This window comes from Electrona antarctica, assembly GCF_951216825.1.
Source record: "Electrona antarctica genome assembly, chromosome: 21".
Lineage (NCBI taxonomy): Eukaryota > Metazoa > Chordata > Actinopteri > Myctophiformes > Myctophidae > Electrona > Electrona antarctica.
Window position 1 is genome coordinate 27,893,805 of NC_136802.1, and position 20,057 is coordinate 27,913,861.

Sequence of the window (20,057 nt, forward strand, 5' to 3'; positions counted from 1 at the left end):
ACTTAAGTAAAAGTACCAATACTGCAATTTAGAACTACTTTGTTACAAGTAAAAGTACGGAATTGAAAATGTACTTGAGTAAAAGTACAAAAGTATCGGAATAAAAATGTACTTAAAGTACTAAAAGTAAAAGTATTCATATTGCAGAATGTCCCATTTCACAAGTTCAAAATGTGTAGAAAATAGCCTATCTACAATTGTGAGCTTGTAGATTGGCTATTTTCAAATGGCCGAAATGTACAGGGTTGAAGTGGTTAATGTATGTTTTTAAAATCGCCAACGTAACTATAGTAACTAAAGTTTTCAAATAATCGTAGTGGAGTAGGGGAGGGGCGGACGACTGCGCCCCTCCCCCTCACACAACACAATGTTGGGTCAAACCATGTGACCTCCATTGGAAATGCATTGGGCCGCTGGGCGGCCATGACACAACACCCAACGAGCACAGAGAATTGCATGAAAGGTGTGAGCTCAGCCTTAAAGTACAAATGTTGGCTCCGAGATGTATAGTGGAGTAGAAGTAAAAGTACTGGAGATTGGAAATACTCAAGTAAAGTACAAATACCTCAAAATTGTACTTAAGTACAGTACTTGAGTAAAAGTACTGAGTTACTTTCCTCCACTGCGGCAGAATGAACACCAGTGAAAGTGGAAGCTGCAGAGCTTCCTGCTCCAGACTCTGTGGTAAAGCAGGTGGTATTATATTGTAGCTTTGTTTCCTCAGTCTAAACAGTAAAAACACTGCGGGGCAGATGCCCTTGTGGTAACACGTTCCAGCAGGTATTACTGCACGGTGAACCTTTAATAAGGATACGTTTCTAATATAGTCATGCGGTAAAAAAGTGTGGTAATTGTGAACACAATGTGGGCTTTGTTTCTCCTGGGTTTTAAGCTGGGCCACAACAGGCTTAACCCAGTTTGGGCGGGAACCCCTTTTGGTGTTTCAAGCATTATGTTATACTTTAGCTATTGAAAAATAGCAGATCTACAAGCTCATAGCGTGGCACCGAGTGCCACGCTATGAGCTTGTAGGTCTGCTATTTTTGAGAAATCCCGAAAATGTGGCGCAAATCTTCGAATATATATTTTTAACTCAAATCTTTGCTTCTGGGGGGTCCCTGGAACAACATATATTCAGATGGGGGTCCGCAGCCAAATACAGATAATTCTGGGGGTCCTTGACATGAAAAAGGTTGAGTACCACTGACATAGAAACATGGGTTTTTCAGAAAACTGTGATTTAGAACACATTTTTTTAAATCCTCCTCAAGTCAAAATGGGTTAAGGCACATGATGCTTGCTTCAGAATCATACTCATACTTCATACATTTGAATGCGATATTTCTTTGAATGAACCCACTGACCACCGACTTCATCACTTCAAACACAAAGTAAGCTGTGTAATGTAATGTCACTTGAAGCACGACGTCACTGTAATTTGGATTCAAAATACGGCAAACTTATTAAACCCGGAACGTGCATGGGCATGAAGATGAAGACAGAATTATTTCGTGTCCCTCATCGTCCTCGCAGGGCATGTTTTTTTCCCCCCACAACGGGTCTCAATCGGTGTATTGTGTTTGTAGCCAAACACACTTCAGCGTGTCTGTGGACATAATATACGGTGTGGTTGTACCTTGGCCACATGCACAGTACTGTACAACATGTTCTCATGGCCCAGTCCAGTCGACATGCACTACAGTGAGCGCACGCACGCACTCACACATGCACAAGCACATACACTAACACAAACACACACACAGCTCTACATGCATGTATAGATGCATGCACTGGCACGCACGCACGCACGCACGCACGCACGACACATGCACTCACGATACACACCCGCGCGCGCCTGACACACACACACACACACACACACACACACACACACACACACACACACACACACACACACACACACACACACACACACACACACACACACACACACACACACACACACACAGTCGCGCACACTATTAGCTCACCTTCTCCATGATTCAGTCTTTCCTCCATAATGCAGAGGTTTGACAACCAAACCCTTGTTTAGAAATGGTACCAAATTAGCAGCCTTGATTTGTCACCAGTAACTTGAACAGACTGGTTTTAAAAAGTACGTTTTAACATAAATGTACAGTGAATGTAGCAACCAAGGGGCGAGGTTTAGGAGGCCGAGGTGGAGAGAGAGAGAATGAAGGACCCGATATGACAAGTTCTCACCTGGTCCTTACAAAACACTAAGCTATTCAAGTCCATGTGTTTGGCTGAGTGGAACTGTGACAAACAACCTTAAATGTTCCATCTATTTCATCTTGTGATTGTGTGGTCCCCCTTATTTTATCTACTTATGATTTTATTGGTGTATTTTACTATTTTTAACGGTACATTATAGTGCTCTTATTAATTAATGGATTGAGATGACTTGACTGGACTGGACTATATGACGGACTAACAGTTTTATGCCATGAAGTTGCTCCATCAGTGTTTTTCTTTCTTTGTCCTTTTTTTCTTCTCTCTCTGTTGATACTGCTGTGTGTTATGGATGCACTAAACAGAATTTCGTTGTATGTCTCATACAGTGACAATAAATATCTTATCTTATCTTATCTAAGTACATACAAGGAGGAAAGAAGTAAGGCCCAGGCTCCGCAAACATTGGTCATAGCCACTTGGAATGCCATCTGAAAAAACAAACGTATATATCTTGATCACGTGACCCCAGAGAATAATGTGTAACGATTTGTGTGAGTTTTGAACTAAATCTGTAGGATTTGTAGAAAAAAAGTGTGTTTTGAAAAAAACACTATGGAAGAAAATGTAATCCGGCGCAAACGGGGCCTATAATTGGAGTCATGATCCAAGGAATCCAGGGGAAAAGAAAGATGTTGATTAATTGTACAACCTATACGGTTCAAAGACATTTGACAAATTGGAGGTTCTTCCATGACTTAATGAGAATGTGGGTCCAATGTTTCCCATGCAGCAATTGGGCGCTGCATTTTGTGCAAAACAGCCACCCCCTACAAACTTTGAAAGCCAATCATATAGGTAATTGGAATGGAATAATAATGATAAATGTAACAGATACGACTTCATCACAATTAAGACTAGTCGATAATGAGTTCTATGTTTGGACAAAATCTGTGGGATTAATATCTAATATGATATTAGACTAGAAAAAGTGCCCTTCTGGGCACAGGTCTCCACCAGGTGGATATGAGTGTGTGTGATGTTTGGCAAAATGTTTAGGAGTTTTTTTGTTTGTTTGTTTTTTGCAATAATTTTCTTCATTTTGTTGAAGAAATGCAGAGCCAGATCATTCATAGCATCTCTGAGGATAGAATTCTGGATCATCAGGACATGTGCAGCATTTTGAATGAAACGGGCCACTCCTGAAAACTTTGGAAGGCAATCTTAGCCAATCGGTGTAGAATCTGAGAAATCCAAGACACTCGACTTGATCACATGATTACAGAGATCGTGTGTACCGATTTGCGTGAGATTTGGATGAAATCTGTGCGACTAATGTAAACAATGTGTTTTGCAGAAATCGGCCTCATGGTGGCGCTATAACCGGCAGATGTGGAGGGATGCAGGGAAAACGTTTTTCCATGGCCTCTAGGGAGTGTTCCATGGCCTCTAGGGAGTGTTCCATGGCCTCTAGGGAGTGTTCCATGGCCTCTAGGGAGTGTTCCATGGCCTCTAGGGAGTGTTCCATGGCCTCAGGGAGTGTTCCATGGCCTCTAGGGAGTGTTCCATGGCCTCTAGGGAGTGTTCCATGGCCTCTAGGGAGTGTTCCATGGCCTCTAGGGAGTGTTCCATGGCCTCTAGGGAGTGTTCCATGGCCTCAGGGAGTGTTCCATGGCCTCTAGGGAGTGTTCCATGGCCTCTAGGGAGTGTTCCATGGCCTCTAGGGAGTGTTCCATGGCCTCTAGGGAGTGTTCCATGGCCTCTAGGGAGTGTTCCATGGCCTCTAGGGAGTGTTCCATGGCCTCAGGGAGTGTTCCATGGCCTCTAGGGAGTGTTCCATGGCCTCTAGGGAGTGTTCCATGGCCTCTAGGGAGTGTTCCATGGCCTCTAGGGAGTGTTCCATGGCCTCTAGGGAGTGTTCCATGGCCTCTAGGGAGTGTTCCATGGCCTCAGGGAGTGTTCCATGGCCTCTAGGGAGTGTTCCATGGCCTCTAGGGAGTGTTCCATGGCCTCTAGGGAGTGTTCCATGGCCTCTAGGGAGTGTTCCATGGCCTCTAGGGAGTGTTCCATGGCCTCAGGGAGTGTTCCATGGCCTCTAGGGAGTGTTCCATGGCCTCTAGGGAGTGTTCCATGGCCTCTAGGGAGTGTTCCATGGCCTCTAGGGAGTGTTCCATGGCCTCTAGGGAGTGTTCCATGGCCTCAGGGAGTGTTCCATGGCCTCTAGGGAGTGTTCCATGGCCTCTAGGGAGTGTTCCATGGCCTCTAGGGAGTGTTCCATGGCCTCAGGGAGTGTTCCATGGCCTCTAGGGAGTGTTCCATGGCCTCTAGGGAGTGCATACAAAGATGTACACAGATCGATGCAGTTGTTGGTAAAATCAGGAATTGTTATGTTATAGCGCCACCATGAGGGTGATTATGAAGTGGCATGTCGTCCTCGGCCTAGTGGAAATGTGCGTGTATAATTTCACGGAAATTGCACAGTGTTTGTGATTTGTGGCATTTTGTTCAAAACGGGCCAATCATGTGGAAGCCAATCTTAGCCAATCAGGATGGAAGATGGTGCAAATGGTGCAGATCCGTGTTGATCACATGACTATGGAGATAGTGTATACCGAATTGTGTGATGTACTGTATACGGATAAAATGTGTACGAGTTTTGCCTAAATCGGCCTAATGGTGGCGCTATAACAGACCGTTGAGGAATATTTGGGGCAGAGGTTCGCCGTTGGCATCCAGGGAGTGTGTGTGCAAAGTTTGGCATGGATCGGGCCAACGGTGGCGGAGATTAGCTGGTAACGGATGGACGGAAGGACACACACACACACACACACACACACACACACACACACACACACACACACACACACACACACACACACACACACACACACACACACACACACACACACACACACACACACACACACACACACACACACACACACACACACACACACACACACACACACACACACACACACACACACACACGGATGGAGTGCAAAACATACTCTCTCCCCATGCCTTCGGCCTGGTGGAGACAAAAAGCGGCCTGCTGGTGGTCATATACTGCAACAGGCTGATGTGAACAAGGTGGAGCAGAGAGGTTCTGCTCTGGCATTCAGGGAGTGTGTGTGCACAGTTTCATGTTGATCATGTTGTCCACCAGTGCCAGAGATTAGCAGCCTATAGGTGTCCAGATGGCTACACCAGCTGCCCGGGCCTGAAATGTTATTTTGAGATAACCTATACGAACCTATCGATTTATCATCGATTGGTTTGATAAACCCCTTAAAGCTGCTATAAGCAATATGTCAATTTTAATGACTTTTTTTTTTTTTTTTTTGACAGCCAACAATAGAGGGATAGGTAGAACGCTCCCAAAAACAATGTAGTCTCTGTGACACATCTAGGGGCCGCAATCTGCAATCAAAGATGTTCCCAGAAGCTTTGTCATTGGTCGGAAAACAAACCCGGTCGCAATGACTAACCAATCAGGAAGCAGACAGGCAAATCGACCAATGACAAAGCTTCTAGGAAAATCTTTGAATGCAGATTGCGGCCCCTAGATGCGTCAGAGACTAAGACACACACAAACACACACGCACATATTAACTGTATATATGATGATTTTGGGTGTGCCAGTATAGTACAGTGACAGTACAGTACAGTGTACAGTAGAGGGACCCCACATGGTAACTCTGTCATTTCTCAACCGTTTCGGACGTGGGGCGGCTCGCCGGAATTGGCCCGGCCCCCTGGGCGCATTTCTGGGGGTCTGGATGTTCCGGGGACCCCCCCGGGGATGGTAACTATCTCATTTATCTACCGTTTCGGATGTAGGGCGGCCTGCCGGAACCGGGCCGGCACCCTGGCCGTGGTCCTGTGGGTCTGGAACTTCCGGGGACCCCACACGGAGTTGCACCACTCACTTCACACGCGTGTGATTTTTTTACTATGAAAAAAAGACAAAGAAGAAATGCTACCGTTTGAAATAATTGTGTTATTGATTTAAAGTCATATCGGCCAGGCCTATATATGCTCTGGTATAATGCAGACAATTCTGCCCCCAACTAACCACTAACTGTGGTATCAAGAGAAGTGATGTCATTAACAGTGTTGATTTTGTCGACTAAAACTAAGACGAAAAATGTTCGTCGACTACCTTTTTTCACTGACGAAAACTAAATGGAAACTAAATAAAACTAAATAAAAACTAAGCTATGCTGACTAAAACTAAGACTAAATATAGGCTACTGACAATATCGTCAATAAATAAAAACTAGACTAGACTGGACAAGAGTTCCAGTATAAGTCATTTTACACTTGGTTGCATGCTGAAAATAGCCGATCTACAAGTTCACAACGTGTCGCAGCACGACACGTTGTGAACTTGTAGATCGGCTGTAATAACAGTCATTACGGCGGCATCAAGGCCCGCCAGAATACATTTTAGTCAACTAAACAACTGTAGATTTTAGTCGACTCAAACTAGACTAAACACTAAAACATTCCAGGTGACTAAAATGTGACTAAAACTAAATGAAAACGATTCAAGAGACTACAACTAAAACTAAAATAGAAATTTGCTGACAAAAACAACACTGGTCATTAATGCATATATGAGAAGAGACGATGCATATACATACATGTATGTATATCAGCCTATAGCTTTCAGGTAGAGGGAGAAAAGAAAATGACACAGCATTCATACTATTCATCAAGCTGGCCAGAGTGTGTTCCACCACTCCACTGTGCTGTGCTGATTGGTGCTGGTGGATTTCCACCCACATTAATAGTAGGGCCACACCTACAAACTCCTTGTTGGAGGCCTTCATATTTTATAATTTATCGATTTGCAATGTGGTTTGTAACACCAATTTGTACAATCAAGCTGGTGTAAAACAAGCTCTATATTCCACTATAGCAATCATTGCTATACTATAATGTTCAGTAACAATTTTCTTTGAGTCTTCAGTAATCAGAAAATACATTTTCAGGTCAGGGTAACTTCTGGGAACTGGAACACTGAATTTGAAGCTGATACATTATCTTTGTATATGTTTCTCTCCCCTAATCAAATAAAAATGGAACCTGACCTGCAACGTATTTTCTAGGGAGACTCCTGTTTCTGAACAGTGTTATATATTCTATAGCAATGATTACAAATGGGATAGAGCTTTAACATTCATTAAAAAACTAAACATTCACTTAATTAAAAAAAAATCACTCACTCACAACCCTGAAGATTTTACAAGCATTAAATTAAAACCAACAGCACAAAAAAAAGACACAACAAGAACAGAACAACAAGATCTCTTCAGACTCGTATTTCTCCCCCAGTTGAAAACATAAGTCACTACAACACATCAATCATACAGTACATGTCATATCAAAGCATCATGCCACAGCGTTACAGCTGTACCGCATCACAGTGAGAAATCATACTGATATGGTTGTCATTCTCTGCTCCCTCTAGAGAGTCTAGACTGTTGCATAAATGGTAGATTCCACACCCTGTTCCTATGTTAGCCTGACTGGCTGCATGAGAGCTTCCTGCAATAGACTTGAACTAAGGCGCGCACGCACCCGCGCGTGCGCGCACGCGCACGCACACACGCACACAAGCACACACACACACACACACACACACACACACACACACACACACACACACACACACACACACACACACACACTTGCAGTTCCCGAGACGAGTATATAAGTGAAAGCAGAAGACTACAGAGCAGCGGACTCAGACCCCAAAGGACTGACTGGCTCCCAGATTCCAACTGCAGCTCTCTTACTGTGGTGAGTGCATATTCTGCATGTGTTGTTACGTTGTTTTTTCTTTGCACCAAAAATCCCTCTCAAACTTAATAACTTACTCCATAAACAAGTATTTACAACACAAAAGTATAGCATGCCAAAAATGCAAGACTGACTTTAAGTGATACTTCACCTCTGCATATAAATTGAAATACTCAGCAAGTAGTTTTGCAAAGTCACATACTTTGTTTGTTTTTTGTGTTTGTTATTTGAATCTACTTTTCCAATCATCTCATCAAGTTTGGCAGTAACATTTCTGTAAAATGAGCTAGTGTACAGTACGTTAAGGCACTTTAATAATTTCTAATTTGTTTTTACATGTATTGAAACCACATTCATCCTGTGAAAGAAATATATTGGTTGTGGTCTTTGTTCCTGTTTTTACATTATGATATTTAATCCACAATGTTCTAAATACTAGACCCTCCAGAAAAACACCAGGAAAAAAATCCTTGATTATGTGGCTTAAAATCCTTGATTTTGCAGGCTAAATTCCTTGATTTTGCAATGAAATATGCAGGTTTTTTATGTGATTTTATGCGGTGAAATTGCAGGAAGTTCTGAAATATGAGGAAATTTGCTAAATCATTGCGGAATGATGAGAAATGAGAAAATGTGAATATGCGAACGTTGCGAATTATGCGGAAAGTTGCAAAATGTTGCTTAATACAAAATAATAATAATAATGCAAAATTGCGTGATTTGATGCGATGAAATTTTCAGGAATTTGCGAAGTTTGCACGATTATGCACCCTTTTTGATAAAAATGTACCCCTGCATAACATGTGCCATTTGGCTGATTATTCGGTAAATTATGCTATCGCATAAACCCATTTTCCTGGAGTGTCTAAAATACTATTTATTGAGTGTATGCTTATAATAAATGATTTGTCTAAGTCTATATTCAGAGATCTATCTATATTGACGTGCATTGTGTTTATACTGAACTGTAGGCCTACTACATGTAATCGTGCCCTATTTACAATGACGTACAGTTCTGGTATGTGGTGCAACCAAAATAATATCCTCTAGGCATGTTCCTTAAGAACTGCTTTTTACAACAGCCTTGAAGTCTCTCCTGACTCAGCATTTTCAGCTTCATGTTAAAATGTGTGTGTGCGTGCGTGCGTGCGTCAACTTGAGGAGTGAGAGAGAGACAGACAGACAGAGTGAAATTTTGTGTGAGTGAGTGAGTGAGTGAGTGAGTGAGTGAGTGTGTGCGCACGTGCTTGCATGCGGCCATGTGTGAGGCCGTGCACGCAAGTGAGTGTGTGACTAAGTGAGTTTGTGGAGAGACAGAGAAAAGAATGAATGAGAAAGTAAGCAAGTGACTGACTGACTGACGGACTGATGGAATGATGACTGAATGTGTGGATCTTAGTGAGTGTACATGCATGTATATCACACCAGTGTTGTTTTTGGCAGCACATTTTGATTTTAGTTTTAGTCATGGTCTCTTCAATAGTTTTCATTTAGTTTCATTCACATTTTAGTCACCTGGAATGTTTTAGTGTTAGTCTAGTTTTAGTCGACTAAATGTCATAAGATTTTAGTCGACTAAATCTACAGTTGATTTAGTCGACTAAAATGTATTTTGGCAGGCCTTGATGCCGTCATAAAGACTGATTTTACACTGCCGATCTACAAGCTCACAACACGTTGCAGCGCGACGCGCTGTGAGCTTGTAGATCTGCTATTTTCAGCATGCAACCAATTGTAAAATATATTATACTGGATCTCTTGTCCACTAGTCCCTCCCTAACATTTTAGTCTAGTTTTTATCTGTTGACGAAATTGTCAATACATTTAGTCTTAGTTTTAGTCATCATGGCTTAGTTTATTTAGTTTCCATTTAGTTTTCGTCAGTGAAAAAAGGTAGTCGACGAACATTTTTCGTCTTAGTTTTAGTCGACGAAAACAACACTGTACCACACGACATGAGGTACGGGGGCTAGGTGGTAAACAGTGCTTCCACTGTGCAGAATGCATGGTGACTCACCTATATATCTTGACCGACCGGGGCTAAAGGCCTGTCACCCAAAAAACATTTCTCCCAGACCAGCACACACACACACCCATGTTATGTAACAGCCACCCTTCTCAAATAGGTGTTTGTGCCACACAGCTGACGTATATGTCCCAAACATAGATTTAATGAAAACAGATGTTGTTGTGTTTCATGGTTAAAGAGCCCCCTTACCACATAATTATATAATCAGCATCGCCCACCCTATACCCCCATTATACATACAGTAAACATGCATGCAAATACTGTACGTATACTGTATACAAAAAAATACAGTGTTATAGGTGTACACACACGCACGCACACACACACATGCGTGCACACGCACACACGCACACACAACCCTATGCCCTGTGTGTGTGCGCGCATGTGTGTGTGTGTGTGTGTGTGTGTGTGTGTGTGTGTGGGGTGGTGGCTTCTAAGTTGACCCCCCCAAGAGTGTGATTGATGTCATTTTAGTGCCATTTCATGTTAGGGTACACTGAGTCACACTTTGTCACACTCAGTACGTCTTTGTTTCCATCAAGTGAATTTATGATGTTTTTAGAGTTTAGCACTTTATAGGCGTTGTATGTGATCTCGAGACAGCTTTCTGGCGCGGCTGCACTTGAGCATGCATCTCGCTTCATGGAAACAACTTTAACCCATTCTGGGCCGGGAACCCCTTTTGGTGTTTTAAGCATTATGTTATACTTTAGCTATTGAAGCGCGGCTGCACTTGAGCATGCATCTCGCTTCATGGAAACAACTTTAAAAGAACTGGATCCAAGAGGGGGAACTTGCAAATGGATTGTGGAACGTTGTACATAGCTATACAGTACAACTACAACCATTACTACTATACTCTCCTAGTAATCCTGCTACTACTTCTTTACTGCAACTATATACAGCTAAAAAAAAAACCTACTACTTCTACAGTAACACAACTGCACGTCAACTACAGTTATAAACAACATTAATTAATTGTCTACATTTGTCTCTGTATATAAACAGACCAATTTATTATGAACTCTGACTGTGAGTTAAACTTTCACTCAGCACGCATAGGCAGTTCGTTGAGTTTATTTCACACAGCGTCAAAAGCAAGATGTATCGTAAGAGCGCTGGAATATTTCTAACATCACGACTGCAATGATTTAATTCAAACAGAATGCGCACCCTCCACCCCCCCCCTCCACCCCCCCAACCCCAGACAACAGATGATTCAACTGTCTGTCTGGGGACGACGGGCCCTGTCATTTACTCCTCTTTATTATGCTAGCTAATGTGTCCCAAGTTGGCGACCACAAAAACTACACAGACTACAGAGACAATATTTACCAGGATGAAAATAAATCACCATTAGTATATACACACTACAGTAACTGTGCATAATTTACCAGATTCTTTACTGGAAATGGGCATTGTGGGAAGACACTTTACCCCCTCCTCCATTTTACTTGACAAAAACAATGCAACCACATTGTGTGATTGAAGAGGTTTATTCCAATAATAAGATACAGAAACTGCTATTTTTGAAAAGTTCACTTTTATGGACAGTCCTCTTTAATGAACAGACGTTAGCTTAGAATTCGATAGTGCTTGTTCCTTTTCTTTCCTCTAAATGTTAACCTACAGTAAGTCATTAATGGATGCATGTGTGATAGGACGCATCAGATGGCTGATGCTGCGCTTTGTTCAAAATGACACGCTTCCCCTTGTAAAACTGAGAGCCACAGCATGAACTCACGCACGCACACGCACGCACACGCACACGCACACGCGCACACACACACACACACACACACACACACACACACACACACACACACACACACACACACACACACACACACACACACACACACACACACACACACACACACACACACACACACACACACACACACACAGACAGATGTGAGGCAGATGTTTGGTGGGTACAGCCAGCCAGTCCACCTGCGGCTGCATGGTGTGTGTGCTGAGAATTCACAATGACTTGTTGAGGCAGAACAGTATAGCACGTAGTCTAGCAGCGGGCTAAAATCCCTTCATGCGGTGAAATTGCGGGAAGTTGCAAAATATGTGGAAAAATGATGAATGCGGAATATGCGATAAGTTGCGAAATATGCAAAATATGTGAAAAGTTGCAACATATGCACGCTTTTATGTGATTTTATGCTGTGAAATAGGCGGGAAGTTTACACGCACCCTTTTTGAAAAACATTTACCCCTGCATAATCTGTGCCTAACTGTGCCTGGTGGGTAAACACTGTTTTAGTAAATAAATCAATAACTTATGAGTAGAGTAGAGTAGAGTTTATTTATTTTGGTCATTAAAAACAATACAGTGCCTGCTTTGTGTTTTTTTTGCAAAAATAAATATTTACCAAAAAGGTGTAGGCTGAAGCCTAAGCTTATTGTGCCTACCCTTCTAACAAATAAATGACTTTCATAGGTAAAATAATACAACAAAGCAAACAACAGAAGGGAAAAAAAAACAAAACAATAAAACAAAACAAAAACAAACAAACACAACATAAAACAAAAAACAAGGCAAAAACAAGAACAAAGACAGACAGGAAAAAAACAGTTAACAGGAACAAGACAAAAAAGAACTACAAAAAACAACAAAAACGAAACAAAACAAGAAAACTACTTCTATATGTATCTATTGTTTTTGATCTATACCATTTTTTTAATTTATTTATTGTACTACAATTTTTTTGTTCGTCATCCAGTCCATTCCACAGCTTGACCCCTCTGACCGATATGCACCTCTCTTTGGTGTTTATTCTAGCATTTGTTTGTTTGAATATGGCAGTGCCCCTTAGGTTGTAGCGGCTCTCTCTAGGCCAGAACAGCTCTTGGATACAGCTCGGGAGCAGGTGATTGTGTGCCTTGTACATTGTTATTGCGGTGTTTAGATCTACTATATCTTGGAGTTTTAAGGTGTTTAGTTGAATGAATAATGGGTTGGTTGGTGCGTAATAATCAGATTGGGTGACAATTCTTATGGCTTTTTTTTTAAGTAGAAAGATTGGCTGGATAGTTGTTTTGTAGTTGTTCCCCCATACCTCCACGCAGTAGTTGATGTATGGCAGTACGAGGGAGCAATACAGCATATATAGCGAGTTCTGGTTTAGAATAGGTTTAGCTTTATACATTATAGCAATGGTTTTAGATAATTTTGTCCTTAGATTATTTATATGCGGTTTCCAATTAAGTTTACTGTCAATAATTAAACCTAGGAATTTATTCTCAAACACTCATTCAATTTCCACATTGTTTATCATAATTTTAGCCTCTCTGTTAATTGATCTATTACTGAAAATCATGAATTTAGTTTTATTTAGATTTAGTGACAATTTATTTATGTCGAACCATTTCTTTAATATTGTAAGCTCATTTTGTACTGTATCCAAGAGCTGATCCAGGTGTTTTCCTGAGCAGCACAGACTAGTGTCGTCAGCAAACAAGACGCAGCTCATTTGTTTCAATACATCGCAGACATCATTTATGTACATAATAAATAGCTTTGGACCCAATACAGAGCCCTGTGGGACTCCATATGTGATTTTTTTGCTCTTCAGAATCTACTCCATTCATGTGTACAAATTGTGTTCTGTCGCCAAGGTAGCTCTTTAACCATGAGTTTGCAGTTCCTCTTACACCGTATCTTTCCAGTTTTTTTAATAGTAGTTCATGATGAATAGTGTCAAAGGCCTTTCTCAGGTCAATGAATACCCCTACTGTATATTGTTTGTCATCTACTGCTTTTGATATCTGTTCGACTAGATCTATGACTGCCATTGAATGACATTAAGGATGCATGGCATTGACTCTTTTTCCTGCATTATGCTTTTTTCCTCGGACAACAACAATAAGCAGATATGCACATTGTGCACATGTAAGGGGCGGCAGTGGCTCAGGATTGACAGTGGCCATTTTGGGTTCAATCCCCATGCAGCCCTTCCTGCCATTGGGTCAACAAGGCGCCCTTGAGCAAGACACGGTTGAGGCACGGTTGCCTAACACACATTGGGAAACACGTTTGGACAAAGGGTGCCATATTGTTATAGTTTAGCTATTGAAAACTAGCAGATCTACAAGCTCGTAGCGCGGCACCGAGTGCCGCGCTACGAGCTTGTACAGTAGGTCTGTTATTTTTGAAAAATCGTGAAAATGTAGTGCAAATCTTTGAATATATATTCTTTCAGAGCCAACGTTTTTAACTCAAACCTTTGCTTCTGTCCCTGGGTGGGACTACATATTTTCAGATTGGGGTGATTTAGAAGACATTTGTAGAATCGAACTTAGGTCTAAATTACTTTCTGTCCTCTCTCTCTCTCTCTCTCTCTCTCTCTCTCTCTCTCTCAGTCCAGTGACCATCATGTCGTCAGACCAAGAGGAAGAAGCCGTCACGGCCATAGCTGCAGTGCCCGCCCCCTCTGCTGTGCTTCCAACTCCCTCTGGCCCCCGTCCCAAGTTGACCAACCGCGGTCGCACCACTGACCCCGTCGCTATGTCCAATGACGACTTGGCGGACATTCCCGAGTTTGAGCCCTTTGTCGCTCCAGGTCCAAGAGGATATCCACCCCTAACAGGTGATGATGATGTGTGAGTGTGTGTGTGTGTGTGTGTGTGTGTGTGTGTGTGTGTGTGTGTGTGTGTGTGTGTGTGTGTGTGTGTGTGTGTGTGTGTGTGTGTGTGTGTGTGTGTGTGTGTGTGTGTGTGCGTGCTTCTGATCTCATTTTTAACTTATATTATTTAAGTGCTGTTCCAGATCACAAGATGTGTCAATATATCCAGCCTGTGCTACAGTGATTCGCACTTGAACTGAAAAGTAACTGGTGATAATTAAGAAACAAGGTCAGAAACACTCAACACTCAACAAAAAGAGGAAGAGACTTAATATAATAATAAATGTCTCTGTGCCTCCCTGGCTTCAAAAGATAATTCAAAGCCCCCACACGCTGACGTCAGAGTGACCAGCTTCCAGTAAACATTGCACAACATGACTGACACGTGAAGGGCAGATTCTGCAGCCTGAGACACATTTCCTGGGCCTTGTGCCACGACAGCACGCTCAACACGCCAACAAACAAGCTCGATAGGATGATGGGGCAGTGTTGTTTTTGACAGCAAATTTAGATTTTAGTTTTAGTCGTTATAGTCTCTTGAATAGTTTTCATTTAGTTTTAGTCACATTTTAGTCACCTGGAATGTTTTAGTGTTAGTCTAGCTTCAGTCGACTAAATATCATAGAATTTTAGTCGACTAAATCTACAGTTGATTTAGTCGTAATGACTGATTTTACACTTGCTGAAAATAGCCGATCTACAAGCTCACAACGCGTCGCAACTAAGTGTAAAATGACTTATACTGGATATGTTGTCCACTAGTTCCTTCCTAACATTTTAGTGTAGTTGACGAAATTGTTGACGAAATTGTCAATATATTTAGTCTTAGTTTTAGTCAAAAAAGGTAGTCGACGAACATTTTCCGTCTTAGTTTTAGTCGACGGAATCAACACTGCACGTATAGGGGAGATAAACTGGCATGAAAGTGTGAATGAAATGACTGGAATTTGAGCCAAATCAGGAAACAGTAGAATACCACATACGCACTCTTATACGAGGAAATGGACCCTCTTGCTGCCCTAATCACTGATCCCACACCCCTGAGACGCTGACTCTCTAGGGCATAAGATAGACCAGCAAGGAAGGAAGTGACCTCGACTGCCCTAATCGCTATACAGCCCTATGTATTTGTGACAAAGTTCCATGACACATATTTTTGTGTCTCCATCACCGAGGATCACACTATATATTTTACCCATGAAAAACTTTTCCATGACGTTCCCATATCATGGAAACAATGGAAACGGACAAGGAATAACAAATATGATCATGTAAGATTAATCTTGAGATGCATTTATATTATGATTTGCAAAGAGAAGCAGTAGTTGTGGAGATATGCATATATAGGAACCTATCGCACCCATTCATTCAGAGCGTTACGTTCATATACCAGTTGTCAATAAACCAACCTGAAAGGATACACGCCCGTTTCATCTTATACAGTACTGTTACAGTAGTTAACGTTAATGATTGATTTATTAGTCAGAAATGTAAACAGCACGTGGTACAGTATCTAGACACGAAAGCTAAAAAGGATAACACAACAAAGTCCCATGAGGCAATTTGTTTCGCAACTGCTATTTTTTGTCAGAAGAGCTGGAAAAGAGAATAAAACTAGAAAAAGTGCCCTGCGGGAGGGACGGACGCATGGACGCACGCACGCACGCACGCACGCACGCACGCACGCACGCACGCACGCACACACACACGCACACACACACACACACACAGAGTGCAAAACATACTCTGCCCATGCCTTCGGCTGGTGGAGACAATGACTGGCTGTTTCAGTGATGTATATTTCAAGATGAATGATAATAACCGATAATAACAGTACCAAATAAGACATTTGTAGAACCGGCCTCAGGTCTTAATGGGTCAACCCTCTCTCTCTCTCTCTGTCCATGCAGAGTTCCTAGACATTCTGAACGTGGACACGGTGAAGCGACCGGACGAGGCCAACAAGATGGAGCACCACACCTGGCTCTACAACAGCAACTTCCTCATCGTCCGTCGAGGACAAGAGTTCCAGATAAAGATCACCTTCGACCGACCTTTCAAGGCCTCTGAGGACAAGTTTGCTGTTGAGTTTGTCATCGGTGAGACCATGTAATCATATATATACGTATACAGTGTATCTATCTATCCATCCATCCATCCATCCATCCATCGACATTGGGACATATCCCATGATGTTGTAACCCATTTTTTCACCCAGTGTCCAATTTCCAATACTTTTACTTCTACTTCTAAACTTTAGTTCCTAGTTACTTTGGTGATTTTAATTTTGATTAGAAAACATACATTAACCACTTCAAAGCTATACATTGCGACGCATTGTGATCGGCTATTTTCAATAGACTTTGTACATATTTTGAACTTGTGAAATGGGACATTCTGCAATATGAGTACTGTTACTTTTAGTACTTTAAGTACATTTTGATGCCGATACTTTTGTACTTTTACTCAAGTGCATTTTCAATTCCGTACTTTTACTTGTAACGGAGTAGTTCTAAATTGCAGTATTGGTACTTTTACTTAGGTAAAACAATTGAGTACTTTTTCCACCACTGCATACCATATATCATATCATCGTGTCTACTTCCAGGGTCCCCCCCCCAGTACTCCCCCCCAGTACACCCCCACCACTGCATACCATATATCATATCATCGTGTCTACTTCCAGGGTCCCCCCCCCAGTACTCCCCCCCAGTACACCCCCACCACTGCATACCATATATCATATCATCGTGTCTACTTCCAGGGTCCCCCCCCCAGTACTCCCCCCCAGTACACCCCCACCACTGCATACCATATATCATATCATCGTGTCTACTTCCAGGGTCCCCCCCCCAGTACTCCCCCCCAGTACACCCCCACCACTGCATACCATATATCATATCATCGTGTCTACTTCCAGGGTCCCCCCCCCAGTACTCCCCCCCAGTACACCCCCACCACTGCATACCATATATCATATCATGGTGTCTACTTCCAGGGTCCACCCCCCAGTACGAAAAGGGCACCTACATCCCCGTCTTCCCGACCCAGACCCGGCAGAGCTCGTGGGCGGGCCACGTCCTCGACAACGCCGACAGCGTGGTCACCATGGGCATCACCCCGGCTGCGGACGCCATCGTGGGGCGCTACCGCATCTACGTGGCCGTGGTGACGCCCTACGGCGTCAGGAGGACCCGGCGGGACGACAGTCAGGACGTCTACATCCTCTTCAATCCCTGGGCCAAAGGTTCGGGTGTTCAAGTGTTGATTTCGTCGACTATAGTACAGTGTTGATTTCGTCGACTAAAACTAAGACGGAAAATGTTCGTCGACTACCTTTTTCACTGAAGGAAACTACATGGAAACTAAATGAAAACCAAGCTATTATGACTAAAACTAAGACTAAATATACTGACAATTTCGTCAACAAATAAAAACTAGACTAAAATGTTAGGAAGGTAAAATGTTAGGAAGGTAGTCGACGAACATTTTCCGTCTTAGTTTTAGTCGACGAAATCAACACTGTACTAGTGGACAAGAGATCCAGTATAAGTCATTTCACACTTGATTGCATGCTGAAAATAGCAGATCTACAAGCTCACAACACGTCGCAGCGCTCACGTTGTGAGCTTGTAGATCGGCTATGTGAGCTTGTAGATTATTTTCAGCAAGTGTAAAATCAGCCATTACGACGGCATCAAAGCCTGCCAAAATACATTTTAGTAGATCTAGTCGACTAAAATCTTATGTTATTTAGTAGACTAAAACTAACACTAAAACATTCTGGGTGACTAAAATGTGACTAAAACTAAATGAAAACTATTCAAGAGACTATGACTTGCTGCCAAAAACAACACTGTGTTAATAAAGTCTTACCTGCCATGGTCATGGTGTCTCTCTCTTCCAGGAGACGCAGTGTATCTGGACAATGAGGAGGAGAAGGAAGAATGTGTGATGAACGAGATGGGGATCATCTACCATGGATCCTCCGATGACGTGTCTGAGAGAACCTGGAACTATGGACAGGTGGGGGTTAACCCATGTAGGCCTGACGTTGAAATGTCTGAAAAATGTCTGAAAAATCCTGACAGTTTTCTGAAATACTTCATGTTTCTGTATCAGTGGTGCTCAATATTTCATGTCAAGGACCCCCCAAAAATGATATGTAATTGGCCACGAGCCCCATCTGAAAATATGTAGCTCCAGGACCCTCCCCCCAGAAGCAAAGATTTGAGTTAAAAAATAGCAGACCTACAAGCTCGTAGCGTCGCACTCGGTGCCGCACTACAAGCTTGTAGAATAATGACACCATCTCGATTATGCGCCCAAAAGAAAGATGCACCACTGCAATGCTATAGCAAAAATACGTCCCTTTCAGGCAAAGATCAGAAAAGTGTGCAGGTCTCGAATGTTGCGACTGTGATATTTTATTTCTACTGTACATGTCAAGTGAGGACTATTGTTTTTGAGGGGCACTAGCCCCTCCTATATTCAGCTTTTAGTGAATATAGGAAACTTTGTCCTACACAAACATACAATTCCCATTGACAATGAAAGGAGAATTGTACGTCATAGTGCCTGAGCAAATCGGCTTAGTGTCTATTTTTGTCCCGTATAAACATTACTTTCCCATTGACAATGAATGGCAAATTTGACGTCATATAGTGTCTGAGGAAATAGGCATAGTGTCTATTTTACCTCATGACGAGTGTGAAGTGAGCGCCCCTCACTTCACACGGGTGTGATTTTTATTCATGTACAGTACACTGCTGCGGTATAATTAATCATTTGGTTAATTCTATTTCTTTATTTTAGTTTGACTATGGAATCCTGGATGCTTGTCTGTACATCTTGGACAGAGCCGAGATGCCCATCACCAACAGAGGAGACCCCATCAAGATTGTGAGAAAGGCCTCTGCCATGGTGAGGAATGGATACATGTTGCTACAAAATATTCTGATTAATCTGATTGGTTGAAACAGCCTTCTAGCCGTGGTTCAAACGAGCACCACTCCACACCTAATCAAAACAAAGAACACTTCATCCGCCCCTATTGCATATGCACGTAGCCCAGCGCAGTGGTATATTAGTATCGCAACGCGAGGCTACTGTTCTCCCAGAGCGCATGGAGCAAACTTGGTGGCTAGGCTAGCTAGTTTCTTGGGACATTTGTGGTCGTAGTGATTACATCTGTCATTAAAAAATATGTTTTTTCAGCGATTTCTTAGTTTTAAGGGTAAAATACTGTTGTATAATTGCAATATTACACTCGAGGGGGTGGTTTAACGTCATTAATGCACGCCTGCGATGCAGGCATTGTAATATTGCTTAAATATAAACAATGGGTCAGAGAAAGGCCCTTAATTATTTCACCTCTTCCCGCTTCC

General features: G+C 42.4%; 1 protein-coding gene across 1 annotated transcript in view; it reads left to right on the forward strand.

The window, feature by feature from the left end:
* The first annotated feature begins 7,955 nt into the window (after positions 1 to 7,955).
* The window catches only part of f13a1b (coagulation factor XIII, A1 polypeptide b), a 33,963-nt gene continuing 21,861 nt past the window's right edge, over positions 7,956 to 20,057 (forward strand). The window contains exons 1-6 of the mRNA XM_079491699.1: positions 7,956 to 8,004; positions 14,408 to 14,634; positions 16,581 to 16,769; positions 17,669 to 17,917; positions 18,578 to 18,696; positions 19,486 to 19,593. Coding sequence (XP_079347825.1) covers positions 14,421 to 14,634; positions 16,581 to 16,769; positions 17,669 to 17,917; positions 18,578 to 18,696; positions 19,486 to 19,593 — 879 coding nt within the window. The 5' untranslated portion in view covers positions 7,956 to 8,004; positions 14,408 to 14,420. The remainder of the gene's footprint in view (positions 8,005 to 14,407; positions 14,635 to 16,580; positions 16,770 to 17,668; positions 17,918 to 18,577; positions 18,697 to 19,485; positions 19,594 to 20,057) is intronic.